This window comes from Hemiscyllium ocellatum, chromosome 2 (genome assembly GCF_020745735.1).
Source record: "Hemiscyllium ocellatum isolate sHemOce1 chromosome 2, sHemOce1.pat.X.cur, whole genome shotgun sequence".
NCBI classification, from domain to species: domain Eukaryota; kingdom Metazoa; phylum Chordata; class Chondrichthyes; order Orectolobiformes; family Hemiscylliidae; genus Hemiscyllium; species Hemiscyllium ocellatum.
The window spans coordinates 38,031,763-38,051,333 of NC_083402.1; the positions used below are offsets into that span (position 1 = coordinate 38,031,763).

Genomic DNA, 19,571 nt, shown 5'->3' on the forward strand with positions numbered 1-19,571 from the left:
GAAGTCCATGTAAATTACATTAACTGCCTTTCCTTCATCAAATGCTGGGTCACCTCCTTGAAAAATTCAACCAGATTTGTTAGGCATGTCATCTCTCTGACAAAGCCATGCTGACGACTCCTGATCAAACCTTACTTCTCCAGATGGAGATTAATTCTTTCCTTCAGAATTTTCTCCAATAGTTACCCTACCACTGATGTGAGACTCACTGATCTGTAAGTCCCTGATTTATCTCTACCACTCTTCTTGAAAGGTGGAACCACATTAGCTGTCCTCCAATCCTCTGGCACCTCTCCTGAGGCCAAAGAGGAATTAAAAATTTGCGCCAGAGTCCCTGTAATTTCTTCCCTCCTCTCCATCAAATAGAACCAATCTGGACCTGGGGTGTTTTCCACATTTAAGACCACCTTGACTTCCAGTAGCTCGTCAATCCCTATGTCAAGAACCTGCTCAAAACCTCACATCCTGAATTCTGTATCGATATCCTCCTTCTCCCAAGTGAAGGCAGATGTGACGTACTTGTTTAACGCCCTACCTATCTCCTCTGGCTCACCGCACAGATTGCCCCTTTGGTCCCTACTCTCTCCCTGTTTATCCTCTTCCACTTGATATACTTATAGAGTACCATGGGATTCTCCCTAATATAACCTGCCAGTGCCTATTCATGTCGCCTCTGCCCTCCTAATTGCTTTAAGTTCTACTGCACTTCCTATACTCCACTGGGGCCTCCATTGATTTGCTCCCTTTGTACCTGTTAAAAACATCTGGTTTCTTTCATATCTTGTCCTGAATATTCCTAGACACCCAGGATTCTCTGGGCTTGCTGCATCTACCTTTCATCCTAAAGGTGAACATAGGCACTACTTTCACCAATTCTAGTTTGAATGAAACCCATTGTTCTGCTGTAGATTTACCCAGAAGCAGCTGTTACCACTCTACTTTCGCTAGATTCTGCCTTATTGTAAATAAATCTGCCTTCTCCCAATCCAAATTTTTTTTTTGAACACCAACTCTTTTCTTTCCTGTAATAAACTTAAAACGTTAAGTGTTGTGGTCACGGTCACTAAAATGCTCCCTGACTCCCACTTTGAACACCAGTCTGGTTCCATTCCGATGAACTGGATCCACTGTACATTGGGCCTACTGTGTGTTGTAGATATCTTGGAGAGATGTCTGCTGGATGAGGTTGAGAAGGACAAGCCCATGGAGGGATTTGAAAACAAGAACATGAATTTAAAAACTGCAGTTCAATCACTATCATTTAAGGGTAATTCAGCACAATGGTGAAAGGTGAGAGGGGCTTGGTATAAGTTAGGACACAGCAGTTTTTGATAACTTCAAGTTGAGCTCATTGGGTACAATGTGAGAGGCTGATTAAGTCTATACTGGAATAGAGTAACAAAGACATTTGTCATGAAATTTGGCACAAGAATTTACATTCAAACAATTAGGTCTAGACACCACATTATTTAATACTTTAGTCTGAATTTCACAAGAAATCAGCTAAGTGCCAATTTTGGCAGGTTTCAAATGAGCATTTCTCACATTATCTTCCCAAATTTACTTCAGCTCCATGCCCCAGTGGTACACTGTTCATCCTAGCCTTCCACTGGCTATAGATTGAAGTGTTGGTCATCATTGCCAGGATCTCCTGAGATTCCTGGCACTACTGCCATCCTTAAAGCCCAGCCATTAAAATGGTCAAGCAGTGGCAGTTGAGAGCTGACCTGCATAGTTTGATTTATTTGCCCCACAGCATGTTGAACAGAAGGAAATTGACTCTCCTGTTTACCGCTGGGGATCTGGAAGGGGAAGTGGAGAGGGAGGTGCATGCAGCCACTGCCCATGGAGTTAGGTGCATTTGTCAGGATAAATGTCGGGGAGTGGATCTGGGTGGGTTACTCTTCGGAGGGTCGGTGTGGACTTGTTGGGTCAAAGGGCCTGTTTCCATACTGTAGTGGGTCTAATCTAATCAGTTGGTGGGAGAATTGGAAACTACATTTGAATGAGGTGAGATTGGTTAATAATGAGGTTATTAATGCACACTAATATGTGCAAATAAACTTACTGCTCACTGATGAGAATCACATCTCACAATTTAGCACTTAGTTGAAAATGAGACTCTTTGCTCTCAAAAGCAGGAGTTTCTGCCACTGATTTCATGTGGTTCTCCCTGTTTTCTTTCCAATACCGAACTAATTCAGTGTCTTGGAAGACTCTGCCTGTTGCTGTTGCAATTTCACATTGGGATTCTTTGAATGTATTTTACCTAAAGGCCTCACATAAATATGGCGATTTGGAGGGGAAGGATAGTTTTTTTTTGTGTGCAACTCAATTTCTTCATCTCAATGACAGGCTGTGAAAACAAACTCCTGAGATAGACGTAGCCGTTCAGCTGAAACATGCAGTTTTCTCCCCCTGATTTCATGCACTGATGCTTTCACAGAAATCTAAATTATATGAGTCCCTCTAATAAATTCACATTTTTACTTGCTTAATCTTTGAATATGATCAATCACCTTGTAAATGAAGGTGATCATGACCTCTTGCAATCAAAGAAAAACATGTACATCATAAAGCTCCCTGGTCAATTTAAACATATTGGTAATTGTTTTTTTTCCCCCAAGTGAAATTTAAAAATCTAGCCAATATTCAGACTTAGAATGTGAATGCGAAAGTCTGGCAGAGTAATATCATTTAATATGGAACAGAAAGACAAGTTGCATTAAACAAAATAATCATTCATGTCTGGGTTTGAGATTATGTCCCCGAAATGAATAAATACCTGGCTTGTGCTGTCAATGCTGGTAATCTCATTTGGAGTTTGAACTTTGAATGCTGTCACTGACTAACTGGCTCGGCCGGATATGTTGATTTTAACTGGAGAATTAAACTGAAGCAACATACTTATTGCATAGTGTGAGGAAAAGCAAGCAAAACAACCTTGTTACATAGCCACCACAAGGGAAAAAATTCAGAAAGAAAATAATTTTTTTTGTACCCATGAAACCACCTTTATTTCTACTGCCCTCTGATCTCTGCATTCCCAGGTTCCAACATCTTGCACATTTCAATTCCCATCCCTTCACTCACCTAACTGATGCCTACACCCTAAGATACGGATTTCCCTCCTTAAACCTCTCTGAAGGTTGGTCAAGACTAGTGGTGTACATTGCCAAGAAAATCTGGCCACAATTTCTTGCACAATATGAACAAATGTGAAACAATAAAATGTTTAATTTCAGAAATTAATAGCATGATAAATGGTTTCTGAATTTATATCATTCCCAGTACTCACTTAAAATGTTTTCTTGTTATTGCCACTGCTTATATTAGAGAGCTAGTATATTTCAAATAAATCTTTAAGGTAGTAATTGGATTGTTGAAAACCCATTTCAGAAGTATGCTTGAGAATTAAAATGTGTTATTTGACTTCACTGGTGTTGAATGACATCAATGTTTAATCTCAGGGATTAAGCTTCATTAAGGTCATTTTATTTATGTGTAAAATACAGAATTTTTAAAAAATCATAAGACAGCTATAATTCACATTGTTTGATAGTTATAAGAAATAATTTGTAAATACTGGATCTACACAAGCATTGATGCCACATATACTGGGGAAAAATTTGCAATGTTAACATAGGATTCTAATAGAGTAGGATTCTAATACTCTATTATCATCCCTGCATCAGAGCCAAGTCAAGCACTCTTTGGCAGATCTTATAAAGGATGCAATTCCAAACAAAGTAACCAGCATTTTCAGAACAATCCAGGTCTTTAATGAAACAAAAGTAAAGGAATGCTGTAGAAACTCAGCAGATCTAGCATCTGTCAAGGAGAGAAACAAAGTTAATGCTTTGAGTCCAATATAACGTTTTCAGAACACTTCCAGATGTGCTGGGTTTCTCCAGCGCTTTCAGTTTTTATTCCAGGTCTTTAGTGAATTGGTGAATATGATCACATCTGGGATCAGCTGGTTTAATACATTGTGTCTTGGCATTCGGCATTGAATGGAAGTGTGGTGGGAGACAGGTTAATTCGAATGATTGAGCGAACAAATGTACTTTATTGTCATGTGCACTCGAATGAGTGCAATGAAAAGCTTGCAAGGTAGCCACTTATGGTACCATCTTACATGCAAGTCACCCAGGTGTAGGCACTTAAGTATTTGGTACAAAATTGAAATAATAGTAAATGAAAGTCCAGCATACGAGCAAAAAAGAAGTATTCTATTCGCAGTTCTTTCACCCCAGACTGTGTTAAACTGCACCAGGCCAAGTCGCCAGACCAGGCTGAGTTTTAAACCCAAGGCATCACCTCCCACACTGGCCTCTGGTTGGGTAATCACCATCCACACCAGCTTCCTGTCTGGGACTCGCCTCCAGAACTTACCTCCTGATCTAGCCTCTGGTCTGGGACTTGCATCCTCCATTCTCCTCCAAGTAAGTTTAAAAAGTTAAAAGTTTAAAAAAAACACTCCAGAGGAAAAAAAAGAACAAGCAGAGCAGAGGGGCTCCAGCTGGAGCTTCCTACTCTGCTATCTTCTCAGCATCTAAGAGGGCAGTAGATGGTTATGGAGCTAGTCTGCAGAGTATGGGGAGAAAGCAAGAGATTGGCACTAGGTAATGATACTCATTTAATGAGCTGGCACAGGGACAATGAGTCAAATGGTCTCATTCTACATAACACTTCTTGATTCTGAATGAGCAAACAGTGCATCACTTTTACATTCACGTTTAATTTTTCTGTAATCTTGTTGATGTGAACTGAATGCTGTAAAGCAAAATCCATGAGCTGTAATTTCAACGAGATCCATACATTTGGACAAATTCTAACTGGGAACCTGATGTTAGGTGCAAACTTGTACTATATTGTTTCATGGTATTTCATAATTTGTAACAAATTTACTTTTGTGCCATAATGTTATCAGTCTTTCAGGTAACAAAATGCCAGAGGGATCAGGTGGAACCAAAATTTGGGAGCTGCTTTAACCCCTCAGGAGATTTCCTTTGTCACAATCCCTGCAATTCCTTCTCTTGGTGACTTAAGTATCTGACACCTATTTACACCATCATCAACATTGAAGGCCTCCATGTGAAGCTACTGCTGAAAACTTTAGAATCTCAGTTTGATAAGAAGTGAAAATGGTCTCTCTTAAAGATATACCCCTTTGTTTACCCTACACTGTGACCTCAAAGGACAAGGATCGGAAATGCTCAAATGTGGATGGGGATACTAGTTGGAGGTTCACCACAACAGAAAACCTATCAGGAAAGTGGTCTGATAAATAACCTGTTCCTCATCTAAAACAGGCCACCCAATTCATCAGGCTAGTCATTGTCTAACAGGGTTCTGTCCAAATATACAGAATAGAATGGGTTGGCTCCTTCATCTGGGAATGGTTATACGAAGGTGGATAACATCTGCAGTGAGATTTACCAGTGTCCCTTAAAAGCACTGTTAAAATACCCTTTAAAAGCAGCACTTCTATATTATTAGTATTACATAGTACAATAATTTCAAATGAGGTGGGAGGAGGGCTGTAATTACTAATATATTTGAAAGGCAACCTTCAATTTAAAGAATTGAGAATCACTACGTCATTAGCTTAAGAGCATTTCATGGAGTGAAGTGGAAGAATCCCAGTTCTGCCTATTCAGATCGCATTAACCAAGCAGTCCACAAGGCATCCTAGCTAGAATTGCTGTGTGCATAGTTATTGTCTATTCAATAATATTGCACCCTGCTATGGCAGATGGTGGATAAAATATGCATAGTCCCAATGCAACTCATTTGAAGCAGAGGAAAATTCCTAAATAATTGAAGCATTAGCAGGGAAAAAAAACAATCTTCAAGGGAATCATCTTGAGTACCGTTTGCCTTTCTGAAGGTTTCTGCTGTGGGGAGTGGGGGTTAAAGGCTAACACATGCCCTTCTGCTACAGTGTGAGGTAGCCTGGGATCACTGTGAAACAGGCCAGGAGGAATGTGCAGGATCACTGAGGCAGGTCAGATGACTAAAATATAAACATACGAACTAGGAGCAGAAGCCAGTTGCTTCCTTCCAGACTGCTTTTCTATTCAGTGTAGTCAAGGCTGATATGACTGTGCCCTCAACTCCACATTTTCACTACCTCTAATAGTCACTGATACCTTTGGACGGTGATCAACATGGCTGCTTTGTCTTAAATTGCAGTGAAGCTTCGAGTGTTGGAGCTGCACCCATCCAGCAAAAGCCAGATTAGTGCTGCAGTTTGCTGACTAATGCCTTGTAAACAGGCTCTGGTGAGTTATTCACCACTGAATTCCCAGCATCTAATCTGCTCTTGTCCTGGATGAAAGTAATGCTGTGCATACAGTGTAAATGGACTTCCAAGCAATGCTGCACAACATTTCACCACAGTAAGTAATTTTTGTCAAGTTTTGTTTACTAATTTTCGTTTACTGGTTGAATCAACCAGTCACCAAGGTCATTTTGGTAGCCCAACTCTTCCAATGTTATCACCTACACGACTTACACAACAATCTCAAACCATGAAGGAAACTAATCGATCAGCCTCAGAAGAACACACTACCAGTGAAGCAGCAGTGACTGAAGCAGATATTAAAACTGAACTTAAAATAATCATGAACCAAAGAAACCCTTGCACTTAGTGCTGTTTTTTCTTGATAAACACAACAGACAAATCGGGAAGTATACACCATGAAGTGTTTACTATGCAAACAGATTTCAAACATTTAATTTTGGTTTGCTGCAGCCTTGTTTGTTTCTGTAGTGAGTTTAATGAGGGAAAACATTTGCATGTGTTACTACAACACTGAAGGAGGTTCATAATATGGATGCATTTTTTTAAAAAGCTGTTTCCAATGAGTCAATTAAAACCAGAGGGACTAATGTCCATGGCTGTTTAACTAAAATCTCCATTGATGATGCTGCCAGTACTATCCCCTGTTTAGCCTCAGGCCACAGCTGGAAGAGATATTATTCATGATTCAATATGAATGATCTGGCTCTGTCAGGGAACCCTTTAATGCTGACCAGCACCACAGAAAGAGAGAGGAAATGAAGAAAATACCATTGAGTCCAACCATAACTGACATCCCACCAGTTAGATGGATTGGGACAAAGGCCAAGGCAGCACAGTCAATCAAGAAATATAGCCCCAATGAGCACTAGTCTGAGTGGATCCTAAAGGTAGCAAAGGCCAGAGAGGAGAGATGCAGTGGACCCCAGGAACAATCAAGGGACCCAGCAGGTAGCCTGGAGCACAATGGTCAACGGATCCTCAGCATAGACTCTGGACAGAGGACCCTAGGCTACACTCTCAGATGGTCACTCTCTGGACTATAGTAGAGGGTGCAGGTAAAATGTTTATTTTTTTCTCTACTAAGGAAGTCCCTTAGAATCTATCCCAAGTTTTAACATTGACTTAAAATCTTTTCACGTAATGTTGCAATGTTTAGGAACACAACACCAACTATAAGTGAGGACACCCTGGATATCCTTTAGTGGCAGCTTTTGCTAATCAGGCTTCCGTGAAGTGCTTTTGATCTTTATTCTCTGTGTTAATGATGCTGTACAAACAAATAAGTGCTATTGATAACATTTGCACCTTTCAGAGCTTGCTATCAGGGCCTCATTTATACATTTATTGATCACATTCCATAATCTGTATTTCTCCATGCCTGCTTTGTCAATTAAAGTGATGTTTTAACTGGCACTAACCATTAACCACGATTACAAACTGCAGAGCTTCAATTTGAACGCCAAGTGTTTACCTCATGTAAATTGCTATTAACAGCTTATGAAATACCAAAGGATCATTATTAGAGGCATGATCAGTGGCAACTTTTCATTTCTGTTGAGCAAACCCTCTCTGAAAGATGATGTAATTTCAGCAGCAGGCCATAAATTAAGTTGGAAAATAAGCAGTTTTCTCAGTTTAAAAAAATGTCAAAATCTAGCACTGTGCAAATTTCAAACAAAATAATTCTGGTTAAATTTGATATTATTTCCTTCTGTCCGTCTCCTGAATTTGTTGAATGGTGACAGCTAAAAACATTACTAAAAAGATAAATTGACTGAAAGGATTTAGTTAGATTGACTGTGAGGTTCATGAATTAACAACAGCAGACTTGGCCAGTAATTCAAGTATACTTTAAGGATTATGGTCTTTCAATTGTGTTAATTGAGCTCCCTCACACTGTCAGGCTCAATTACTCAATGCAGGCACTGCAATCCTCTTCCTCCATGATTTCATCAGAACTTCTTTAACATGGGAGTTAGGTGTAAATGTGTATTATCTCCAACTGATTTTTTAAAAGGCTGTGATGATAAAACTTTTTTTAGGTTTTGAAGAAGGGTCACTAGACCTGTAACAATAACTCTGCCTTCTCTCCACAGATGCTGCCAGACCTGCTGAGATTTTCCAGCAATTTCTGTTTTTGTTGCTGATTTCCAGCATCCACAGGTCTTTGGTTTTCTCTTCTTTAAGTTTGTATTGACATGTTGACAACATTTTCATAATGTGCTGTGATTAGCTGGTCACAGTCCTAATAGTGGTGGGGGAGGGTTACCTTCATTGGCTAGATGGCAACGATGTGAATTGGATTAACACTAACAGCACAGGATTTGATCCCTAACCTTAGTAGGTGCACTGTTTGCCATGGTTCCAGCAATTAATCATAAGGGATCTGCCTTCATACAGAGAACATTCATAACTATTTTTAAGTACTTTGCGACAAATTGTGCACCATTCATTAGAAACAATTTTGCTTTGAGTTCAGTAATGTAAATTACTAAAGAAAGAAAGGAAGCAATCATTGCATTACTAGTTTTAAGCCACTGTACTTGATCCTTTCATTGATAGGCTGATGGATGTGTTTATCCCACATCAAGGAAGTACATTAGCAAATGAGCGTATTAAACCTACTCAAGGGATACTGAGATTGGAATAGAGATCAATAATATCACTTGAGTTAACCCCTTGCCCTCACCAATAACACGAAGCAGTTCCATCAAATGGACATTTCTTTCAGTAAAAGTAAAAGCATTGATCTTCTGTTGACCTGAAGTCAGTTCTATTGATTAATAGTTGTTGATCAACTTACTGGATTTCTTTTATTGTAGCTGTATTTTCTATAGCACATTAAAGTAGCAACATACAGCAAAGTGTTCCGAATTCTTCATACTAACAACGGAATAGCATTGCATTTATAATTCTACGCATGTGCAATAGAAAACGGAAATTCTCAAGTATTAGCTTATAACCTAATCAAATTTCATGCTAGATATTTAAGTAAACATGTGAATTCACTGACCTTCACTAGTTCCCTCAAGGGCATTAAGAGTCAATCATGCAGTGAGGAACAGGAGTCACATGTAAACCAGATTGACTGGAGGTGGCAGCTTCCCTGAAGGACTTGAGCAAGGAAGTAGGTTTTTGCAAAGCTTCTGACAATTATTTTTATATGATCCAAACTAACAGATTTAATTAATCTAATTTTCCCATTTGTAATGGTAAGATTTACATTCTCAATCTCTAAATTGCTAGTCAGTTGCCATTTATTTTGGATTTAGTGTTCTAGATCTACAACTGTGACAATCACATATTAAACGTTACTTCTCTACGAACTTCAATAAATTAGTCAAGTAAACTCCCCTCTCTCAAAAACGTGTTGGCAGTACAGGTGAGGAAGGGAGGAGTTCCAGAACTTTTGAAAGCTACTGCTCAAAAGTAAAAGGGTGTGGCCTCAAGTAAGAGGCCAGCTAGAAAAGGAATAAAAGGTGGAGCATTTCTGAGACCCAAAGTGACCAAAGCATTTTTTAACTTGTGCAAAAAGGGAATAGGAAAGAAAGAACTAATGGGCAACAATACAAAGACAGACAAAAACAATTTGTAAACACAAATGGAAGTGATGTGCTGATGCCCAACCCTAGTTTGATTTGTGAAAAAAATAGGTACTCTATTGTACAAAAACTATATGAAATGCTTCATTTTATTTGGCACTCCAATACATTGGTAGCAGAAGAAATCTGGCATGATAAATAAAGGCATTGATGACTACCCCAATAATTACAGGTGCTGTCCCTATTTTGCAAGTTGCTGCAGGTACCCAAAGTTCTGTCCTCTCCTGCTATGTTGAAGGGTTTGTTGAAAGGGTGAATATGTCAATAGGGTGGAATGGTTATATTGATTGAGTGAATGAAGTAAATAAAGTATGAGGAGCTTTGTGTGAAGTCTAAGCACTGGCATAGACAAGCAAGGTCAAATTCTGTACTGTAAATTCAGTGTAACCAATACCCAGATAAGGCCGTATTTCCGAGTAGGTAGATGTGTCAAACTCTGGATGTTGTTCTAAGGCTCTGTGTCAATGTTCAATTTATCTTCTACCAGCTGAACCATGAAAGAATGTACTTGAGGTAATTTAAAAATAAAAGCAACAGTTAATGAGATTATTCTAATTTTCCATCAAAGCTCCACAAGAAATAAATTAGCAATCCATCAGTAACATCACCCCATCCAAAAGGACCTTAATAAGTAAAACAAAAACTGTGCATTTTGTGCAAGAAATAATATTAATAACAATTCCATAACTTTAGTAAACTGTTAAGCAAGGAATATTGAATAATACTATTATGAGCAAGATTAGACCATTTAGCTCCTCGTTCCTGTTGCAGGATTTAAGGTGGTCATGGTTGGTGTCATTGTGCTTCAACTCCACATTTCCAGTTACCCTGATAACCGTTGTCTCCATTGATTGTCAATTTTTTATTTACCTCTTTGCAAAAAGTATTCAATGACTTTGCATCCACTGTTGTGTGCTGAAGAGTTCCATAGACTCTCAATCCTCTGAAAGAAAAAAATCTCCTTGTCTCCATCTTAAATGGGTGAAACTCTATTTTAAACTCTGCTCTTTAGTTCTAGTCTTTCTCACACAAAAAGCACTCATTTCAGCAACCATCCTGTGAAGATCCCTCAGGATCTTGTACGCTCCAATAAGATCATCTGCAAAGAATCCTATCTGGATGCATCACAGTGTGATATGACAACTGCTCATCGCAAGACGGCAAGAAACTAGATAGAGATGTGAACACAGCCCAGTCAATCACGTAAACCAGCCTTCCATCCATTGACACCTTCTATACCTCCCACTGCCTTCAGAAGCAACCAATATAATCAAAGCCTCTCCCATCCCAGTTATACTCTTTTTCATCGGGTAGAAAGATATAAAAGTTTAAATACACATATGGACATATTCAAGAACAGCTTCTTCCTCATTCTTATCAGACTTTTGAACAGACCTTTCAAATGTTCATTCTAATCTCGCACTCTCTGCACCTTCGCTGTGACTGTAACACTGTATTTTGCACTGTTGTGCTACCTGATGCATTTGTGTGGCACAATCTGCCTGTATAGCTCACAAAACAATACTTTTTAATGTATCTTGATGTGTGTGACAACAATTAATCATTTATCAAACTTCCAATGGTTACAAACCAAACCTGTCCAATCTTCCTTCATAAGATAACCCCTGCTCCCATTCCACGACTGTTGAATTGCCTCGAATGCACTTATATAGTTTGTTTTAAATAGAGACCAAAACAATGCAATGCTCAAGGTATTGTAAGCAGAGGGATAAAGTTAAAAGAAAATGTTTGATCAACCTTTAAGAAGAAAACTGGTTAGGCCTCAACTGGAATGATCTGCTGAATTCTTAGCATAGCACTTTTTTTTATGGCTCCAGACATGGTAGAGAAAACATTTAAAAGAATGGTTACAAGGGTGAGGGACTTCAGTTATGAAGTTATTCATAGAGACATAGGAACAGAAGTGGGTCAATCAGCGCATCAAGCCTGCTCCACTATTCAATATGGTCATGACTCTTGGAACACTTCAATGCCGTTTACCCATAAAGGTAATGTTATTCTCATAACCCTGTACACAACTGGCAATCTGAGATCCATCAATCTTGTGTGCTGACAAGTATTTGATCATTGTACATTCGCCAAGTTAATCACATATAAATTCTGAGGATTGATGTATATATGAATTGTATTATGTTCCAGTTTGTATCTTTATTATTTTGTGCAAAACTATGGAGTCTTGAGGCTTTATTTTCTAAGTGTACGTTTTGTCTACTTTCAAACAAACTGGAAGTTGTTTGACCAAACTAGATAAAGTTGACAGAATAAAAGTGACAAAAAGTTGGTAGTCATGTCTGATCTCATCTGAGTTCATAAGATAATTTGATGATCTCACCAGGATCATAAGTCTGGCGTTCGGGCCTGACACAACACCTTTGATCAGTTATTGCCTACTATAGATAGTAGAAATTACTCCAAATCCAATCCATCAGAGATTTACATTTTTAGAATCTCAGTGGTTCTTATGGAATCTGTTAAGTACTAACTGGGTTCAGCATCATTTCGACCTTCTTTTATATTACGTGGCTCTTACAATCTGTTGTTTGAGATGTATTTTCATTGCTGCATTGAATTACATTTAATTTAAGAGCTATATTAATATACGTTACCATTTAACTTCTGCATTAAAGATTAGCACCAAAAGTCCACAGGGCAGCAGCAACCTTGTCACAGTTTGAAATCTCAAAATGACTGATGACCATGTTCAGAAGGAGAACACCTGACCCCAGAGATTGCTCCATTTTTCCAAAGCTATAGGCAATGACTCCAGTCCAAGCCTCCATATGGGTTTTCATCTGCCAATATGTCTCATTCAAATGTGTAACAGCTGCTGTTATTCTGCCAGGTCACGTCAGAGGCATGTCCATGCCAAGCTCACTCGACAAAGGGTAGCCTTCTTTGAGTTGACACCTGTCACCGATTCACTTAGCATTGTAGCTCCAACTATCAATGCTAATTCTGAACAGTTTCCCTGAGAATTCAGCTCTGGAAAACATTCTATTCTGTGTACATTCACCATTTATCTAAAGGAGGCATCAGTAGTAGAAACGGTGGCACAGTGGTTAGCACTGTTGCCTCACAGCACCAGAGACCTGGGTTCAATTCCCACCTCAGGCGACTGTCTGTGTGGAGTTTGCACATTCTCCCAGTGTCTGCGTGGGTTTCCTCCGGGTGCTCCGGTTTCCTCCCACCGTCCAAAAATGTGCAGGTTAGGTGAATTGGCCATGCTAAATTGCCCGAAGTGGTAGGGGAATGGGTCTGGGTGGGTTGTTCTTCGGAGGGTCAGTGTGGACTTGTTGGGCAGCAGTGCCTGTTTCCACACTGTAAGTAATCTAATCTAATATAAACTGCTAATGCCATAAAATAATGCATCAAAGCTGAGGCAACAATATCAATTGAAAATTACACAGAATTTACAAAACAAATATGAATCATTCAGATCAAATAGTCTCTCCCATGTGGGTATGTCATACAAGCTTCATCTCTTCCTTCTCATTTACACCTAAAGCCATTTCCTTCTATTACTCATTCTCCTGAATACATTTATCTTAAACACATCTATTTTATTCACAATATATAATCCATGTGGTAGCAAGTTCCATATTGTAGATATTCCTTGAATAAACCATTTTCTCCATGTTTCCCTGTTGGATTGATTAATGACCATCTTTTATAGAAATATAGAAGATAGCCCAATTCGGTTTCTGTTCAGTTTCAGTTTATGCACAGCAAAGTCATGAACAGCAATGAGATATTGTGTCTTGATGGTAATACACAAGGTATAAATCTTGGCCAGAATCATAATTGAACATTGTCATCAGATCTTTTATATGCATGAAAACAAACAGTTGGAGTCTTGGTTTAATGTTTCATCCAAAACATTACATACTCAATGATGCAGCATTTTGCCACTTCTGCACTAAAGTGACAGTCTAGAGTGCAACTCAAGTACTAGAGTATGACACAGACCATTTGGTCTTAGATACTAAAGAAATACTTCTGTGCCAACCTGACCCTACCAAATCAATTCCGATTTGGATTTAGAATGGTAATAACAGCCAGTATTTTTCTGACTACACCAACAGTGTCAAATGAGTACAATTCAGAACAATTATTAGCTGAGATTTTCTGAGCAGCTTTATCCCTAATGCTCATGTAGAAGGCTATATTTGTCCACAACACTGGATCTTTCAACTTTTCCTTTGGCATTAAATGGTGAAAAACTACCCCCTTCAATTTTTAGGAGATTTGTAAATTTGCAATTTGACACAACCATAGCTTGAGTTGATTTACTCAGTAAACCTTATCTTCTACCTTGCATATAATTTTTTAGAAGCTACTGGTGTCATATGTATCCATTTGACAGCCAAATGTTATTGCATCAATGTGAAGTAAATCATTTCCAAAAGTTGAAATTCTTTTCAAATGTTTATACTCTGAAAACACTGTATATTGTTTGTTTGAAAGGTGGCACTGTATTTATCTGTGCCTCATGCAACTGTTCCTATGGTCCTCATAGTTTTGCATATTTTATAAAAGTCTGTCCAAAATGGTCACTGTTTAAGATAGATTCAAATATTTTTTTCAATATCATTTTCATTTGGCTGGGTTTTTCTTTTAAATGAATGCATATCACTAAACCAGACAATAGCAGGAAATCACCTGTAGAGATATAGCACTGTAATATATTCTTTGAGTTTTTTTGATAATCAGACTTCACACCAAGAAGCACTATTACATTTTACATTTTCATGCATATTTTGTCAAGCGGTTTAATGATGGGAATGGCATTTTAAAATGAAAAGAAAGTGAATGAAAGTTCATAAAATCTGGTGAAATATAGTTTTGGTCTTGATTTTAAAAAAAGGAACAGAATACAAAAAATGCAAATTAACTTAGTTACTCACCCAGCCATCCTGTAGTGGAGTTTTCTACGCACATATCTGTCTCAGCACTTGGCAGGACAAAGCCCACCACAAACACCTCCACACCGTCGGCCATGAGAGACAATCCCAGCACAAAGAACAGTGCCCACTGGAAGCGGCCATGCCCGCATTCCTGAATGATCAGCTCATACTGTTGTGCCAGCTCCTCCTCGTCAGCCCTCCTCTCAGCATCCAGTTCCTCACGATCCTTATACTCATCGGAGACAGGCTGTCCTATGGCTACTTGGTTCTCCTTTCTTTGTCCCATATCCGGGATTCCCTGGTATTCACCTTCATAGATTTCATCCTCTTCATCGTGACCTTCAGTAGCATCACTTGATCCTTCATCTTCATGAGGTTCCTCTCCATAACTCTCTCCGCGGTAGTTGTAATGTTCATCATCTTGAAAATTGACATAAGAGGTCTGGTTGTATTCGTCATGATCTGCCCCTTTGCTGGCTTTCTTCACTGTTTGCTTCTTAACTTCTTTGGCAATGTCTTTCGCACCCCTCATCAGGGTAGTCCTGTCCCTGTAAGCATCATCCATTCTTTCCCCAATCTTAGATGCCTTTCTTCAGTGAACAGACTGAACCAGGATGTAAGAAACACTGCCCAAATTTGGAGCCTTGGGTTTGAGCTTCTGGCATTCAGTTTCTATTTGACACACTCAAAAAACTTGGGATTTTGGCATTGGAGTTTTCAGTGTTAACAGCTAATGATATTGTTTTTGCTATATTCTGATCATCAGGGACCTAAACAACAAAATAATAAGTGTTAAAAATAAACAATTTGACAAATCACCATGACAGTTTAACTGAATGGAAGTTAGATCACAGCAAGCAGAAAACGGAAGTTTTTTTTCACAGAATGTGTGTATTACTAGCTTGACCAATATTTATTGCCCATCACTAATTACTCTACACAAGGAACTGGTGAGCCACTTCGCTTGAACGACTGCACTCCATGTTGGGTGTGTGACGAAGTTGCTCCTTTAACCGAGTTATGCTGTCCTTGGCGTTTTCCCCCAGAGAGGTCATAAATGACACATACTATTAAAAGTCTGGGGTTGAAGGATTTTAGGGCCAATTTGATAATAGCTAACAAATACTGGCTCAGGCAGAAGGCTTTTGAGTTTTAAAAAACACTTGTACAATGAAAGGGGAGTGGCCAGTTCTCCCAGCTCAGTTTTTCTCTGGTTTGATTTGGTTTTTAGTGTAATGTGGAAAAAGCTGCTAGACCCACAGAAGCAGGTCCAGGCTGGTACTCTCTCTCTCTGACTTCTCTCCTGTAAGAACCTGTGTTTTATTTTACCTTTTGCACCAAGGGGCGTTTGTGGGAATTGATGCAAGTATTTGGAACAACATCATTAAGTTGGGATGACCTGTTGGGTTTTCAGGTAGAACACGTTATTTGGTATTCTGTTTTTTGTCGTTTGTGTTTCATTCAGTAATCTTGGAAATAAATTCTGTTTTGTTTGAAACTAAGTGGTTTGAAAGTGGCATTTCTCCTGGAATATCCACTTTATATCAGCTTAAAACAACTAGAAAAGTTAAGTTCTGGGCTACCTTCTTGAAATGTTTTGAGGGATCTGGCCTGATCCGTAACAGATAGAACATCCACATTGTTGTTGGGAAGGGAGTTCTAGGACTTTGATCCAATGGTAATGGTGGGATGACAATATTGTTCCTACTTAGGAGGGTGTAGGACATGGAAGGGATTTAACAGGTGTTTGTGTTCCCATGTGCCTGCTCCTTCAGTTTTTTCATGATAACAGTGTAAGTAACACTCTTCCAACCCTTTACTCATTGTTGCCATGCATGGTATGGCACGTGGTGAAGAGGGAAGCAATGGCCATAAAAACCAAATAACTGGGACAATGAAACAAGCACGTGAAGATGGTGGGGACTGTAACATGCTGAATCTGTAATTCTGAGTTCAATTGATCCTAACAACTTTCAAGCACTGTCATAAAGTTTGTTTGCAGTAATTGAAGTTTAAGTGATCATTAATTCCTATTTTGATTCCAGTTGTGTGTTTTTGATTAATCTGGCGTAACTGTGCTATTGTTAAAGGAACTGAATGGATGAAAACCTGCAAGATTGTGCAATAAACGTGCCATATGGGCTGACTCCTTGTAAAGCAAGAAGTTGGCAGAGGTGAGAGTGTTGTCTTGTTAGTCACATGAGGGCTGGAAACCAGAGAACCAGCAAGGCAATATGATCAAAAAAAGGTTATCAAGACAGAACTGGCCAATCACTGAGATTCAAAAAGACAGGTTTGGCCTATCTGGCAGCTGGAGTTCAATGTTGATAAATGTGAAATCATTTTGGTAGGAATAACAGTAAAAAGGATTATTATTTGAATGGTAAAAATTGCAGCATGCTACTGTGCAGAGGGACCTGGGTGTCTTTGTGCATGAATCACAGAAGGTTGGTTTGCAGGTACAACAGGTAATTAAGAAGGCAAATGGAACTTTGCTTAAAAACAGAGCGGTTATATTGCAGCTTTATAGGGTGCTGGTGAGGCCATACCTGGAGTACTGTGTGCAGGTTTGATCTCCTTACTTGAGAAAGGATGTACTGGCACTGGAAGGGGTGCAGAAGAGGTTCACTAGGTTGATTCTGTAGTTGAGGGAGCTGGCTTATGGGAAGAGACTGAGTAAACTGGGATTACATCCACTAGAATTTAGAAGAATGGGGCGGGTGGGATCTTATAAAATTATGAAGGGAATAGATAAGAGAGAAGCAAGGAAGTTGTTTCCACTAGTGAGTGAAACTAGCTTTATGGGGCATAGTCTCAAAACTACAGGGAGCAGATTTAGGCCAGAATTGAGAAGGAACTTTTTCATCCAGAGGGTTGTGATCTGTGGAATTCCCTGCTCAGTGAAGTAGTTGAGGCTTCTTCATTGCATGATGTAAAGCTATGATAGATGATGATCTTTTGAACATTAAAAGAATTAAGGGTTATGGTGAGAGGGCGGGTAAGTGGAGTTGAGGCCATGAAAAAATCAGCCATGACCTTATTGAATGGCAGAGCAGGCTCTGAGGGCTATACGGCCTACTCCTGCTCCTGGTTCTTATGTTATAGTATTGACAGCATCTTTTTCCCTGAGTTAAGACCCGGAGGCATGCCTTTAAGGCGAGAAGGAAAACGTTCAAAGGAGATGTGAAGGGCAGGTCTTTTACAAAGGGAGTAGTATGAATGTGGAATGTACTGCCCGGGGTACTGGTGAAGGTATAAGATAGGGGGCTTTAAAGAGACTTTTAGATAAGCACATGGATATGCAAGGAATGGAGGAATATACAGAGGAGCCTTGATTACCCTAACGATACAGGCAAGGAATCTTTTCAGATAATCAAATGTTCAGATCATCGAACGCAAGGTAACACAATTTACCAAACATCAGAACCTTGCAATCTTGTTCGGATAATTGACATTCAGATAATCGAGATTCCTCTGTAGATCAAAGACAGGCAGAAGGGATTAGTTTAATTTGGTGTCATGTTTGGCACAACATCATGGGCCATAGGCCTTGTTCCTGAGCTGTATAGTTCTATGTTCGATTTTCTAGTAAATTTAACAATAACAATGCGATATTGAATGTTTAGGGGAGGTGATTAGGCTCTCTCCTGTTGGAGTTTGATAAATATTAATTTACTTAATATATCAATTTTTGAAAAGCACAGGAGGATTGCAAAGAGCAGCACCAAGCACACCTTGAAATGTGCTGTGAACCTAAGAATGTTACAATACAGTACTCCTTTCATGCCAAACTGCACAGATATCAAATTATCACAGCGCTAAGCAATTTTGCAACCAACAGATCAGTAGTCCTGTCACATCCAGTCATGAATGATGGAAGACAATTAAACAATTCACTGCACAAGAAGAAACTGCACAAGTAATGTCATCCTCAACAATGGGAGTGCCCAGCAGATCAGTGCGAAAAATAAGGCTGAACCATTAGCAACAATCTTCAGCCAGAAGTGATGAGTGCATGATCCAACTTCGCCTTCTCCGAAGATTCCCAGCACCACAGATGTCAGTCTTCGGCCAATTCAATTCATACATGTGATATTAAGAAATGGTTGAAGGCACTGAATATTGCATAGGCTTTGCATCCTAAAATATTCCAGCAATAGTAATGTCCTCCAGAATGTGCTGCACCTCTAACCAATGTATTCCATTACAGCTGCGACATGAGTATTCACCCAGAAATGAGGAAAATTGCCCAGGTATGTCTGGTACACAAAAACTGAATAAATCCAACTCAGCCAATGAACACCACATCTGCCTAATTTCAATCATCAGTAATGTGATGGAAGGGGTCATCTAGAAAGCTACCAAGCAGCACTTGTTTAGCAACAATCTGCACATGGGACATTGACCTCCTAACCTCAATATAACCTTGGTTTAAACATGTACGAAAGAGCTGAATTCTAGAGGTGAGGAGAGTGACTGTCTTTGACACTAAGTTTGTATTTGACTGAGTGTAGCATCAAGGAGCCCTAGCAAAACTGAAATCAATGGGAAGGGGAAAACCCTCCGTTGTTTGGGGCCATACCTGACACAAAGGAAGAAAGTACTGGTTGTTCGAAGAGAGCTGGGATGACTAACTGATATCTCTGCAAGAGTTGATTGGCCTAACTATTTACAATAACCTTCTCCGTTATGGGGTCAAAAGTGGGGATGTTCACAGATGGCATGCAAACATTT

The 19,571-nt window shown here is 39.3% G+C and overlaps 1 protein-coding gene across 3 annotated transcripts in view; it reads right to left on the reverse strand.

Annotated features, from left to right (window-relative positions):
* Positions 1-15,402, reverse strand: part of sv2ca (synaptic vesicle glycoprotein 2Ca) — a 138,578-nt gene extending 123,176 nt beyond the window's left edge. For all 3 annotated transcript variants that reach the window (XM_060843737.1, XM_060843745.1, XM_060843726.1), the window contains exon 1: positions 14,838-15,402. In XM_060843737.1, the coding sequence (XP_060699720.1) occupies positions 14,838-15,402 (565 nt within the window). The remainder of the gene's footprint in view (positions 1-14,837) is intronic.
* Between the last annotated feature and the right edge of the window lie 4,169 nt (positions 15,403-19,571).